The sequence below is a fragment of the Pezoporus occidentalis genome, unplaced genomic scaffold (genome assembly GCF_034315485.1).
Source record: "Pezoporus occidentalis ecotype Australia unplaced genomic scaffold, CSIRO_AGI_Poc_V1 ctg82, whole genome shotgun sequence".
In the NCBI taxonomy this organism is placed as follows: Eukaryota; Metazoa; Chordata; class Aves; order Psittaciformes; family Psittacidae; genus Pezoporus; species Pezoporus occidentalis.
The window spans coordinates 2,308,268-2,322,325 of record NW_026916181.1 but is presented as its reverse complement, the minus strand read 5'-3'; the positions used below and the strand labels follow the sequence as shown (position 1 = coordinate 2,322,325).

General features: G+C 46.8%; 2 protein-coding genes across 2 annotated transcripts in view; one reads left to right on the top strand and one right to left on the bottom strand.

Moving 5' to 3' along the window:
* The window catches only part of LOC134156151 (5-beta-cholestane-3-alpha,7-alpha-diol 12-alpha-hydroxylase), a 540,007-nt gene that overhangs the window by 221,735 nt on the left and 304,214 nt on the right, over window positions 1–14,058 (top strand). The window lies entirely within an intron of this gene.
* On the bottom strand, window positions 10,027–12,824 carry IBA57 (iron-sulfur cluster assembly factor IBA57). The gene is made up of 2 exons (XM_062603883.1): window positions 12,401–12,824; window positions 10,027–10,440 (listed from the first exon to the last, which is right to left on the bottom strand). The coding sequence occupies exons 1-2, from the start codon at window positions 12,807–12,809 to the stop codon at window positions 10,049–10,051; spliced, it is 801 nt and encodes a 266-aa protein (XP_062459867.1). The 5' UTR covers window positions 12,810–12,824; the 3' UTR covers window positions 10,027–10,048.

The window sequence follows — 14,058 nt, the reverse complement described above, 5'->3', positions numbered from 1 at the left end:
CTACCTCAAGCTCATGGTTAACAAGTGTTTTCCCCACCATATCCTCTCAGTCTTCCCAGGTCTCCCCCATCCTTCCCTATTCAGTGCGCCCTCAGCAAGTTTGTCAATGACACCATTCAGCTGTGGTTCAGTTGATATGCTGGAGAGAAAGAATGCCATCCAGAGGGACCCTGACACACTTGTGAGGTGGGCTGATGCCAACCTCATGAGGTTTAACCATGCCAAGTGCAAGGTCCTACACCTGGGTCAGAGCAATCCCAGGCACAGCTACAGGTTGGGCAGAGAAGAGATTCAGAGCAGCCCTGCAGAGAAGGACTTGGGGGCGTTGGCTGACGAGAAAATGAATGTGAACCGGCTTCAGTGTGTGCTCGCAGCCCAGAAAGCCAAACATATCCTGGGCTGCATCAAGAGGAGTGTGACCAGCAGGTCGAAGGAGGTGATCCTGCCCCTCTACTCTGCTCTCATGAGATCTCACTTGAAGTATCGTGTGCAGTTCTGGTGTCCTCAACATAAAAAGGACATGGAACTGTTGGAACAAGTCCAGAGGAGGGCCACGAGGATGATCAGGGGATTGGAGCACCTCCTGTATGAAGACAGGCTGAGGAAGTTGGGGCTGTTCAGCCTGGAGAAGAGAAGGCTGCATGGAGACCTCATAGCAGCCTTCCAGTATCTGAAGGGGGCCTATAAGGATGCTGGGGAAGGGCTCTTCATTAGTGACTGTAGTGACAGGACAAGGGGTAAAGGGTAAAAACTTAAACAGGGGAAGTTTAGACTGGATATAAGGAGGCAATTCTTTCCTGTTAGGGTGGTGAGGCACTGGAATGGGTTGGCCAAGGAAGTTGTGAATGCTCCATCCCCGGCTATGTTCCAAGTCCAGGCTGGACAGAGTCTTGGGTGACATGGTTTAGTGTGAGGTGTCCCTGGATATGGCAGGGGGGGTTGGAACTAGATGATCTTAAGGTCCTTTCCAACCCTAACTATTCTATAATTCTATGATTCTACTCATCCTGATGGCAACCAGCTAAGAGCCCACTGTGACATGACAGGGTAAGTAGGTCACATCGGGCGCATACAATCATGCAGAAGCCTTTCTCTCCACAAGGACACTGACGTGGGTCTCTCCTCTGTGAGGGTGATTATTGCTGAGACGTCCACTCACCTCTCCCCCAATTTCGCTGAATTTGATGTATGGTTCAAAGCTCACTGGAGGAACAGCAGATTCCTCAACAACAGAACCATTCAATACGCTGAAAAAAACAATCCTCCTAATTTTTCTCATGAGTGTTCACTCATCTTCCCATCAACACTTTTTAAAATTAACACTAGAAACTTTAAACGAACCTTGTAAATATCAATCCTTCTCAAAACATTTACAGTCACCCTAATTTTGTTGCCTTCTGCCCCCTCATACCCTGTTCCTGGGTGAAGACAGGGATAACATTTTCCCCGCACATGTATGTACACATACACTTTTCAGTCTTCTTCCACTGACCGAACAGAAACAGAAGCCTGACTCTGAATTACTCTTCTGCGGTTAATGGGAACGTTACTTATCTGAATGCCTGCTTTTCGAAGTAATACACATAGTAGTAACTTCAGGAGGATTTAGGTTGCACTTCCAGAGAGACACAATGTGCCTGTGTACACTCACTGATGCCATTGTGAACAAGTACCTAAGTTCCGGGTTTTGCAATTCCACATGCTACGGTTCATCTAATCCTCAAAAGGGAAAAAAAAACCTTAATATTGTAGGGCGATCATGAGAAAGGCCTAAAAACATCCACCTGCATTACCTGAGGGTTTGCAGGTTCCACAATCAGGTTAGATGGGAAAACTGTGGTTCAGTCTAAAGACTCGCACTTCTCTTTCACACACTCATTTTGAACTTCTTTCAGTTTTTTATATTTAGGCCTATCTTCTTTACAAAGCTGCATGGCAGTAAGTTTGCTGGGGGAGAGATGCCCAGTTGCTCCTCAAATCCACTGCAACAAAGCATCATCAGTACCTTTGTGAGGTACTTCTTGAGACAACAAAAATGCAACCTAAGCATACAGAACATTTCTGCAACATTTCTATGAAAACTTAGGATGTCAATGACAAGAAATTAAGCACATTAAGCACTTGGGAAACCACACCACACAGAATTATTCTCTGGGAACTGTGGCAACGGATATGCAGCTACCATACCTTCTGCCTTCAAAGTGAGTAATTTCAGAAATTCAGATTTGTAACCTCCCCACTTACTGCAATTCTTGATCAATAAGGAATACCTTGCCAGCAAGTAGCTTAGAAACAAAGCCCTGATCTGCAATTTGTATAAACTATTAAAGAAAGGGTATCGACAATGTTTTTAATGTTAATTTTTGTGCATCTACAAGCACACTTACTGTGGTCCAAGGACACAAGTACTTCCAACACCGCAGTCCTACTATTCCAAGTTAAAAATGCCTGAAGCTGCCTGCTCTCACTCTGGGAGCTTCAGAGACTGATTTTTGTTTATGAAAGCCTTAAGACCCTAATGCCCAGTTCAAACAGTAAACCACTCTTCATGAAATATTGACATGAAACTTTAAAAACAGCAAGCACAGCTCAGCTGCAACATGTCATTATTGTAAAGTTCAAATTTGGGACTGCTAAAGGATAAGAGACAGCCACCGTAAGACACCTATTACTGAACAGCCTACAACATTTAAAGTATCCAGTCAGCAAATGCACGTTTAAGTATCTGAATAACGTAATTAAAGTGCTCCACAGGCTCTACAGAAATATAAGGAATCTTAATGACAGCGATCTCTATACATTCACCTTCACTTCTGTTTCTTACCACATGTCACACCCCATTATTTCCTGGTAGCCCAGGGAAACACAAGGGACTATTAAACAAACAGGTGCAGAGATTTTTAACTGAACTTCTGCTCACTTTAGAGTTAACTTATACAAAGGCAGCTCAAGTGCATGACCTGTAGATGATGTCCTTTCTAAGTGTGTCGCTGTAAAACAGGATTATTGGTATTAACATATTCTCAGCATAAACTTTTTTGTTTAGGAATATAAAATTCCAACTGAAGTTCAAAGAATCATAGAATCACAGAATGGTCTGGACTGGAAGGGTCTTTAAAGTTCACCCAGTTCCAAACCCCCTGCCACACAGAAGGACACCTTTCACTAGAACAGGTTGCTCCAAGCCCCATCCAACCTGGCCTTGAACACTTCCAAGTTCCAAAGTATTTTTTCCAGATTCATTTTGACAGATGGACTATCTAGTAAAGTTTATACTCCAGTAAATCAAACTGTCTTCCCAAATATATTTTTAAACAAACAAAAAAAAAGCTGAAATCAGCAATTACTGAATGTGTAGAAACAAACTCGCTGAAGTTACAAACAGGTATATGTGGCAAAAAAAAAATAGACTTTGCTTTTTAATTAGCTACACAAGGATTTTTACTCGCTGTATATCATTATATAGAGATTTGTATCTTAATTTCATGACTACCAAGATTAGATATAAGGCTACTTTTCTTACTTGACCTGCTTCTCACTTTGTGAAACTCAAGTAGTAAGCAGATGACTTCAAACCTGCAGACTTGAACAAACACAGCACAGTGTCATTCTACAGATCTAAACTGTTTCTAAGGAGAAATGAGAGGGGATCTATTACCTGCCTGAGATGTGCATTTCTGACAAAGGGTGATGGCAAGTATTCCCAAATTTCCCATCCACTCTGCAAGTCTCTCCTCACTGCTCCTGTTAGGACTCTGGTGGTCAACATGAGAGCCTTATGTTGGGAAAACTATGTTTTTGTCAAGCACTCTTGATATGCAAGCACTGGAAAGGCTGGGCACTACCAGGCAAATAAACTACTACACCTACTTTAAACTACAGCAGCCTACGCAAATATTACACTGCAGAAATCTCTTTGCTGAATTATTTCCCAGCTCTCTGAAACACCAGCAGGACTCCATGCACCTAGCACCCCTCCAGAGGAACAAAACCATGTAAACCTCACCCCGTGGCAAGAATTAGCTTCCACCAACCCAAACCTGCGCAGATGTTACCGCCGGCTGTTCCCTGCCAGCCTTCCTCCCATCAACGCAGGCCCCTGGGAAGCAGCAGCACCAGCACAGGCACTCCAGCACGACAGTTGTACACACCAGAGCTCTGCAGCAGCAGATTCCCCCCCCCGCCCCCGTAGCCCGCAATGTGCTGAACCAGTGCTGTGGCAGCACCTGGCTTACCTCCCCTAACATCGCTGCCATGGGACACACGCTACACGCCTCAGTTACTACACGCATACAGAAACTGTTGCCAAGCTGTGCGTAGCGTCTCTCCTCCACCCCTTGAAGCTGCAGGGCAAAAACAGCAGAAAAGCAGCAAGCAGGTTTCGGGCTGTGGGCAAGGAAACAGCCCCTGGTGACAAACTACCAGCACTGGCAATAAGCAATTACTCCACACAGCTGTTCCTAGACAGAGGAGTCTCCAAGCTGCAGCAACACTATGAGAAACAGTACAAATTGCTTGCCCTTACAAGTCACTTCGTGTTTTCTTCAGATACACACCCTTTCAAACACCTCTGCAGCAACTGAAATCCTCCCCTAGCAAGCAAAGATTACACTGCCAAAAGCCCTGCCACAGAAGTGAAAGAAACACCAAGCTTACATTTTGGGTCTTCTTTCCTTACAACCAGTCTCAGCCATGTAATGTCTGATGTCACTGGAGTACCAGTATGTGGAAGTACTATGGGAATTGTAGTTTTTTCCTCTGCAGGAGCAGCAAGACAGAGGATCCAGGACTGCACTATGAGCTTTGGGAACTCTCTGCTTCATGCAGAGGCTAGCAAGTACAGACCTACTGCTTTATTTAGCCAGGAAACTCTTCTCAGATGGGAAATCTCTCTGGTTCCATTCCAGGAAAGAAGAAACGCCTGTGGGAGGTTTTGAAATGCACCTTCTCCTCCTTCCCACACAAGAAGTCGTTTCTAAGCAATTACTATGAGGTGGTAACAGGCCTCCAAAACCATTTAAGCTGTCAACTTCCTGATAACCCAGTGAGGAAATGTTAATGGTTCTAAATACACATACAATATATGAATAATTACATTGTATTTAACAGTACAAGAGCTCTTATGACAAGTTTGACATCTCTTGTGATTTTGGTATCTCCACATAAAAATGTTTTTTGTCACTGGTAATGATGCACCCACCACTTTTGTTCCTGTCTCCCCATCAAAAGACCCTCAAGCTGTCCTTTAACATACACTTAAGTCATTTGAGTTAAACCTAAAAAGACGCTGTACATCCTGAACAGTAAAATTGCCCCTAAATCCATCTCACGGAATATGAGAAAGCTCCTACGAAAGCTACAAGTGTTACAGTGGAAATGAGAAAACCTCTTACTCTTAAGTTCTTCAATAACTTAATATAGGCAGGCCACAGGCAAAGGATCCTAAAAGTGAGGGGAAGAAAAAATAAATTACAACTTTCTACAAAGCTTTCCTCCATTGTGGAGGCATTTTCACTAAGTCACAGCAGCATCACCTTGCTCTGCAAAGCCCCTTCCCTCACCCCAGTGTAAAGTCTGACAGCAAACTGCACATTCCTTTGGCCTCAGCAAGACAGAGGGAATGGGAGGAAACCCAGACACCACTCCACAAAACCAGTTTAGGCATAAATCATTTGCGCTAGCCAGGGAACAGCATGTAACAGAAAGAACAAGATGACCTTTTCCAAAGGGCTCACCATCTATGTGAAAGCAAAACACTGTACAGGGAAACTGTTGAGAGAACAGTTTGAAGTCAAAATGCAGTGTACATCTTTGCTACCATCCAGCAGAAACTGTCCTCACAACCCTACTCTTGTAAAGCAGCTGGAAGTAGTAGTTAGCTGCACCATTGGACGCCCCCTGAAGATTTCAAGGGTTTCAGCAACACCTATACTGAGAACGTTAATATCAACGCACAAATATTTATAAGGGTGTTTTAAACTTGATAACTACAAGTAATTCAGTGTGAAGATGATGCCTGCACACAAGCTCCCAGCAGCAACCCAGCCACAGGAGTGTGAATTCATGCAAGTAATAATACACTTAAACCAGCCGACTGCAGCGATGTTAATAACGCAGCAGAACATCTGCTTATACACTAGACTTAAGTATTAGCAGTCATTCTTCCAAAACCTTCCCCACACCAGGGTAGCTTTTGGGAGGCTTTTTACTATAACAGGAAATATAAAAACTGTAACAATTAAATCAAGAACTGCTGAAAAGGGGAAGGAAAAAAAAATATCGGGAAATACAAAAACTGTAACAATTAAATCAAGATCTGCTGAAAAGGGGAAGAAAAAAAAAATCGGGAAATGGGAGAAATATGGCAAAAAAATCCGGAGAAAAAAAAAAAGCAGCAAAAAAGGAACCTTTTTCCTGAAGCCGAACACTTCAATGTACTCCCCTTCACAGCCTCTGAAAAGGGCTCCTGCCTCACCCTACTGAGACTCCAGGCTATATACTACTTGCTTACTCCACGGGTCTTTTTTGCTCTCTTCCCGTGCACAAACCTCTTATTTTTAGTGTGCCAGGCCCGCTCACGGCTCTGTTAACGCCCCAGCGCCCACAGAAATGACAGCGTACCACAGGCAAGTGTAACACAGCCTTGTACTTTAGCAGACATGTCCTTTATTTCACGGTCCTGCCCTAACAGCAGCCACGGGGGCTCACCCCCACCAGACCCGCAGCACCTCCTCCGCCCGGTTCCTCCCCTCACAACGTCCGCTCACTCCTCAGCTCCAAAGCTCAGACCGCAGCCCCAGCCCCAGCCCCGTCCCGGCGGCGGGGCGGCAGCGCTGACGCCTCACCTCCGCCCGGGAAGCCCCGTGAGGCCGAACGGCCAGAGTCACGGCGCGACCCGCCACCATCTCATCCTCCCCCTCCAGCCGTGAGGAGCCAGCACCGCCCCGGTCATTGCAGCCCCCCCCCAGCAGCCGCCGGCCCGAGCGTCCCCTCTGTTTCCCATGTGCCCGCCCGCGCGGGGGCGGACGGGAGTTAAGCGCGCACTCGGTCAACGGCCGTCGGTGGGAGAAACCACTGCGCGGGGGAAAAAGAGGGAGGCTGGATAGGGGAGGGGTGAACCATTGTGAAGCGGGACGGGGGAGCCGGCGTGGGGAGGAGAGTGAGGTGGAGCTGAGGCAGCGCAGGGAAGAGCCAGAAACACAGGCTCAGGAAGGGATTAGCCTCTTGAAGAGCAGAGCCTCTGTTTCCCAGCTGTATTAAGTATTAGACGGGCAGCTGAGCAGGTTACCTGACAGCCCCCCCTTAGCTGCCATGTTCGTCTCGTGCTGAGGAAAGCACGAAAAGCTGACAGAATTGCACCACAAAACGGTCTTGTTTCCCTCACGGGGTGGCAGAGAGGCTGTGTGTGTTTTATCATAGAATCACAGACTGGTTTGGGTTGGAAGGTACCTTAAAGCTCAGTTCCAACCCCCTGCCACAGGCAGGGACACCTTCCACTGGACCAGGTTACTCCCAAGCCCCGTCCAACCTGGCCTTTTATTTCTCAATGTTTTCTCCTTCTTAACAGCAACAGGTGTTAAATGTGCTGCTGGGGACATTGCACCCTTCAGCTTACATGGTGAGCGGGTGGGTGGTTGTCCATCCCTTGTTGGCTGGTCAGCAGTGAGTTCCTCACTGTGCTTCACTCAGTCCCAACCTTTGGTGAAGGAGGTTTGCTCTGTTGGGGATCAGGAGCAAGGCAGACACCCCTACAAAATCCACCTTGCACCTATACAGCTGTACCCTGGCCTTCCAGACCAAGCTCACCACATAAAGCCATTGATGATGGCTGGTGGTGAGGAGCTGGTAGTGAGGGAGAATGAAGAATGAAGGGATAATGCAGACTGGGGCTGCCCTCTCTGACTTCTGCCACATCCTTTCTCTGAAGTGATCGAGTGCAAATCTGTAACCTGCAGCTGTTAGCAACAGAAAAACCTTTCAAATATGCTAAGAAGGCAAACGTGTGTTTAAAAATGTGTTAAGAATGCACCAGAAGAGATTCAGGACTTCCCCAGACAGAATAAACATTGTGTTTATTCAGGCTGTACGCATACCAGTACAATACAACTGTTCTGAGGAGACTCTGCACAATGGGAGACAGAGGAAAAGCTGCTCCTGGCAAAGCAGCATCAACGCAAGCTGCACAGTCTTGCCTTTGTCACAGTCCAAGGATCCAGAAAGCACAAAGCACTGCACTGCCATTTATTTTTCCAGCAGAAAGACTTCGTTAACAATCTTCAACCTGACAAAGGGGTGATAAACAGTGTGAGACCTGTTTCCTGTCAGTAAGCTACCTCAAAAAGTGTTGTGTGGTGTGTCTTCACACAAGGTAGAGTCTCTTTCAGGTCACTAACAAATTACTGATACAATAAACTTTTAATGCAGTATTTCACAGATTCATTTTACAGCAAGCATGTTTTTAACCAATACAAGCATTTTTCAGGGACAAGCTCCCTTTACAGTGACACTGGAACAGTGGCAGAATGTGCTTCAGATGTTTTTTGTTACAAATGCACATGCAAGAGGGGCTTTTTTTTGTCAGAATGGGGTCCTCCCTCCTGCTAAGCTCTCATCATGCCCTTGCACACACTCACCCTTGGTAACAGGTCTGTTGAAATACAAAAATACATAGGGCTCCTGTAAGTTGCTACAAGTTGAGGGGTTAGGAGGCACCGAGCTGGTTGGCTGTGAGGAAGCAGAGAGGAACACACGACTGCAGAAACAAGGAAAAGCGTGAAGAGGAACAAGAAGTGGGAGCCAGAAAAATGCAGCACAGAAATCCTGAGGTACTGGGCTGCTCTGAAAACCCACAGGGTATGGTGGATGGAGAATAGCACAGCTGGAGACAGCAGCAGGGAGCCGTGCTGGGTACAAGGGAAGTGGGAAGCAGCCAGAGAAGTGAATGGGGTGCATATCCTCCCTCAGGAACCCCAGGCTGAGCTGAGAGAAGGTTTGGCATTAACTCTTTCTCCAGAGACCTCATCTTAATGCTGAGGGAAGAAGCAAAGGTGAGATGGGGACAGGCTATCCCTTCCTCAGCTTTGTGGAGGGAGCAAGAAAACCCCTGCCAAAGGCTGCAAGAAAGTTGGGAGGATTTTTCTACAACATGACAGACCAAAGATGGAGATGCCAAAAAAACCAACCCTTCAATTGTTGCTGGCAACTGGTGGGCACATGCTTCTGGTAAGAGGTTATTCTGCTACGCACCAGTACACCAATAGTCACCCCAGGGCATGCACTGGTGCACTGTATTTCTGTAAAGTATCTGTCTCCTCTCCCAAACAGTTTCTTAGGTGAAGGAAGCCTGGCTTACCCAGGTCAGGGGCAGCAGAAGAGCCAGCTGGGGCTGCCTGTGCTCCCTCTGCTGGCGTTGAAGCAGGGCATGGGATCAAGAAGTTGGAGAGCTTTCTTACCAGGGAGGACTTAAAATCAAGTTCCCAAATGTGAAGGAGAAGGTATTCGTCTTCCTGAATGCAATTAGCGCACCCTATCCGCAAGTTTAGGAAGAAGCTCAATTTGCAGTGAACACTTCAGCCTGAGTATGTATCTTACATGAGGTATGAGCAGCATGCTCTTCATTAAAAAAAAAAATAATACCACAGAATGGTTATTTCTAACAGAAAAGTTCAGTGCAATGGCAAACTCCTGCTCCCACTGTCGCTTCAGTCTGAATGCACCCCACACCCTACACAGGGCAGAGTCTGACTGAGTGACCAATGGTCTGAAAATTCAGCTGGCATCCAACCCAGCGACACAGCACCCCCTGAATAAATACAGGGTACTCACAGGAAACAGTGTGCTTCCCTGCATGTGCTCTGTGGGTCTCTCCATAGTGCTTAAATTATCCTCCCATCCTCAGGTTTGGGTTCCTGCTGTTTAGTCCCAATTTCAAGAATCCTGTCACACACTCCCCACATCAAACACCACAAACAACAGCTGAAGGCAAACACACCTTCCCAAATGTATCACACAAAATACATTCTCAGGAAGGCAAATGCTGGTTCCTCATTTATTTGCTAGCGGTTTTCGGCCACCACTCAGGTATACTTGCAGTGAGCTTTACTTTATCACCTCCACTATTTAGGTAGAGAGCTTCATTTACATTAGCTAACCTCAGAAGAGCTATACCGAGTTCACCTCCTCCAAAACGAAACTTGCCAGCTGACTTTCCCGATTCAGTTACAATATCAGCACCCTCTGGAATGCTGTCTGTGGGCAGAGGAGCTGGAAACTGGACTGGCAGCAGCCGCTTGCGAATGACACCCACATGGTGGGTCCTGGCTGTCAACTCCTGTCCAATGTAGCAGCCTTTGGTGAAGCTGATGCCATTCATGTAGGCCAGGTTTGATTCCAGTGGGAGGGCAACGCCAGGAGGTAGATCTTTCACACCTTCAGGAATTCCTAGGAAAAGAGTAAAACCAATAGGTAAATTTGGAAAATTCTTCAGTATTTAAGATTCCTGCGGCATGCTTCCTCCATAAGTTATAAAAGCAAGGGGCCCCATAGAAACAATGGATAAATAAAAAACTTCCAAAAACTCTGGTGCGGGCCTGAGCAAATCATTAGCCATAAACAGTTAGCAAAGATTCCTCTTGAAACGCAAGCAGAACTGCACTGGAATCTGATTTTATGAAGCATACAGAACCTCAGAAGAATAACAGTGAAAATTCAAAGCACCCAGAATGATGTAGAATCCATCCAAATGCATTAATGCTAAATTTTGCTCACTTGCACCCGCAAGGCAGATTATACAATCGTAGAATGGTTTGGGTTGGAAGGGACCTTAAAGAGCATCCAGTTCTAACCCCACTGCCTTGGGCAGGGACACTTTCCACTAGACCAGGTGGCTCCAAGCCCTGTCTAAACTGGCCTTGAACACTGCCAGGGATGGGGCAGCCACAGCTTCTCTGGGCAACCTCTGCAGGGCCTCACCACGCTCACAGGGAAGAACATCTTCCTCAGATCTCATCTGAATCTCCCCTCTCTCAGTTTAAAGCTGTGGTTTAGGCTCAGCTGGTAGCTGAACCCAGGACAAAAGCCATTCCCCCTTGTCCTATTCCTACCTGCCCATGTCAAAAGCCCCTCTCCGTCTTTCTTGTCAGCCCCTTTAGGCACTGGAAGCTGCTCTAAGGTCTCCCTGGAGCCTTCTCTTCTCCAGGCTGAGCAAGCCCAGCTCTCTCAGCCTGTCTCTGTAGCAGAGGTGCTTCAGCCCTCAGAGCACCTCCATGGCCTCCTCTGGACCTGCTCCAACAGCTTCCAGTGCTGCAGCACACACTGCCGGGTCATGGTGACCTTCTTGTCACCCAACACCAAGTCCTGCTCCTCAGGGCTGCTCTCAGTCCAGTCTTCCCTAGCCTGTATTTGTGCTTGGGATTGCCCTGACCCATGTGCAGAACCTTGCATTTGGCCTGGTGAATTTCATGAGATTTGCACAGGCCCACCTCTCAAGCCTGCCAAGATCGCTCTTTCAATGTCAATTAAATGTCAGTCCCTCTGTTAATATCAGTAAGAGTTCTTTTCTTCAGAAGAACATAAATTAGACAACTGTTTTTCTTCAAGCTCGAATGTCAAATGTCTGTATAACTAGCCTTTTTTGACCAATGACACAAAGAAATTATTTTTTTTTTTAACCAGGGCTGGACAGAGCCTTTTGCAGCAGTGCAGCAAGACGAGCACTGTCATTTCAGGAGGCAGCACAAAGGCTAGCCCAGTTTGACCCATTAACAGCTTGCTTTTCCCAACCAGATGGATTCGGGTTTAGCAGAGGATCATCATCTTTCAGTCTGCCTATTGACTTATTATCCAGTCAATTTATTATCTTATTTGCCACTATCTGCATGTACAGTCAATAGGAGCACTGCGCAGGCACGGGGGCTTCCAGAACTGAGCTCCCTCTCAAATCAAGCATACATCCCTCCACCTCCGAGTTAATTCTGTGCAACCATTCATACATTTGTAAGAAAATAAGTTAGTGTTTGCTTCTCCTTCCTTAGCAACAAGGAAAACATAGAAACTGTCCCAAAATAATCAAAATTACTCAAGCCACACAAGTTTTCCTCTAAGAAAATGAATGATCCTGGTTTTCTCTTGCTGTTAGCATTCCTGACCTGCCACCCTAGGAAACTGTACCCAGATTCTGCCACCAGACAGAATTATAACTACCAAATCACTTTTTTTCCCTCAAAGTAGCAAATAATACCTGTGCTTACTAACAAGTTAACACATATCGACCAGTGCAGCTTTTATAATTTATTCCTCTGTCTTAGATCAGCATCTGGACTCTCATAATATGAAACTGTAATAATACATGGAAAAAAAAAAAAAATCCCCAAATCCAGTGCAAAATAGATCTTGGCTTTACCTTGTTTATACCTGTGCCTGTGGTAATCCTGAATGTTTCCAACATGACTCCCAGGGATAATCTCTGACAGATTTACTCCTTTCTTTGTGATAACTCTCCAGCCCATGACTTCTGTTCTGGGGTCAGGACTTAAAATTGGAGCCTGGTCTGCACATTTTGCAAGGGAACTGGCAATGTCTCCAGCCTGCTCCCCAGGGATGACAGCCCACAAAGAGAGGTCAAGGCAAGGGGCGATGTTTACTTTCCTCCGGATCTTGTACAGTTTCAGATGTTTTTGTATGGCATCCAGGACGCCACTGTCACACTCCAGCAGGATGTGTGGCTCTTCTTCTGGACTCTCATGAAGCCTAAAAAAAGTAACACTGACAAGGTTAGAAAAACAAACCACCACAGCAGCGGAAGCCAACATGTTTATCTCAAACCTGGTGCACATCCAGAGGCCTGTGGAGTTTCACCGAAGGCTGCCAGCACACACTCAACTCCCTGTACTAAAATACCTGAACTTTTTCAGCCATCCATTCTTCTTTTTCCTAGCAAATACTGCTCTCACTTCTCCTGGGGACAGAAATGAGTCTGACCATGCAGTCTTCCCAAACACTCATGCCTATCTGTGGTGTTCCTCAGGGTGTTCAATATCTTTGTCAGGAGCAATGGACAGTGGGATCAAGCACACTCTCAGCAAGTTTCCAAAGACACAGAGCTGTGTGGTACAGGCAACATGCTGGAGAGAACGGATGTCATCCAGAGGGCCCTGGACAGGCTGGAGAGGTGGGACAGTATGAACCTCATGAAGTTCAAGCAGACCAAGTGCAAGGTCCTGCACCTGGGACGCGGTAATCCCAAACACAGATAAAGGCTGCAGGAGGCTGGACTGAGAGCAGCTCTGAGAAGAAGAACTTGGGGTGCTGGTGGATGAGAAGGTCACCATGACCTGGCAGTCTGAACTTGCAGACCAGAAATCAACCATGTCCTGGGCTGCATCCCCAGAGTGTGACCAGCAGGTCAAGGGAGGGGATTCTCCCCCTCTACTGTGCTCTGGTGAGAATTTCCCTCACACTCCTGTGTCTAGTTCTGAGGCCCCCAACATAAGAATGGCATGGAGCTGTTGGAGTGAGTCCAGAGGAGGCCACAAAGATGTTCCGAGGGCTAAAGCACCTCTGCCACAGAGACAGGCTGAGAGAGCTGGGCTTGTTCAGCCTGGAGAAGAGAAGGCTCTGGGGACACCTTAGAGAAGCTCCCAGCACCTAAAGGGGCTGACAAGAAAACTGAGGAGGGGCTTTTGACATGGGCAGGTAGGGACAGGACAAGGGTGAATGGCTTTAAACGGACAGAGGGGAGATCTTAGGAAGGTCTGAGAAAGACCTTCCTGTGAGGGTGGTGAGGCCCTGGCACAGGTTACCCAGAGAAGCTGTGGCTGCCCCATCCCTGCAGTGTTCAAAGCCAAGTTAGGTGGGGCTTGGGGCAGCCTGGTCTAGTGGAAGGTGTCCCTGCCCATGGCAGGCAGGTTGGAATGGATGAGCTTTTAAAAGACTCTTACAGTCCAAACCAGTCTGTGATTCTAAGATCTAAAGCAAGGCAACTTTCAGCAGGAGAAGCTTTGTTCAGCTGTGCTTCCCATTAGCGGTTCCTTTAACCTGACCCAACAGTTTGCATGACCC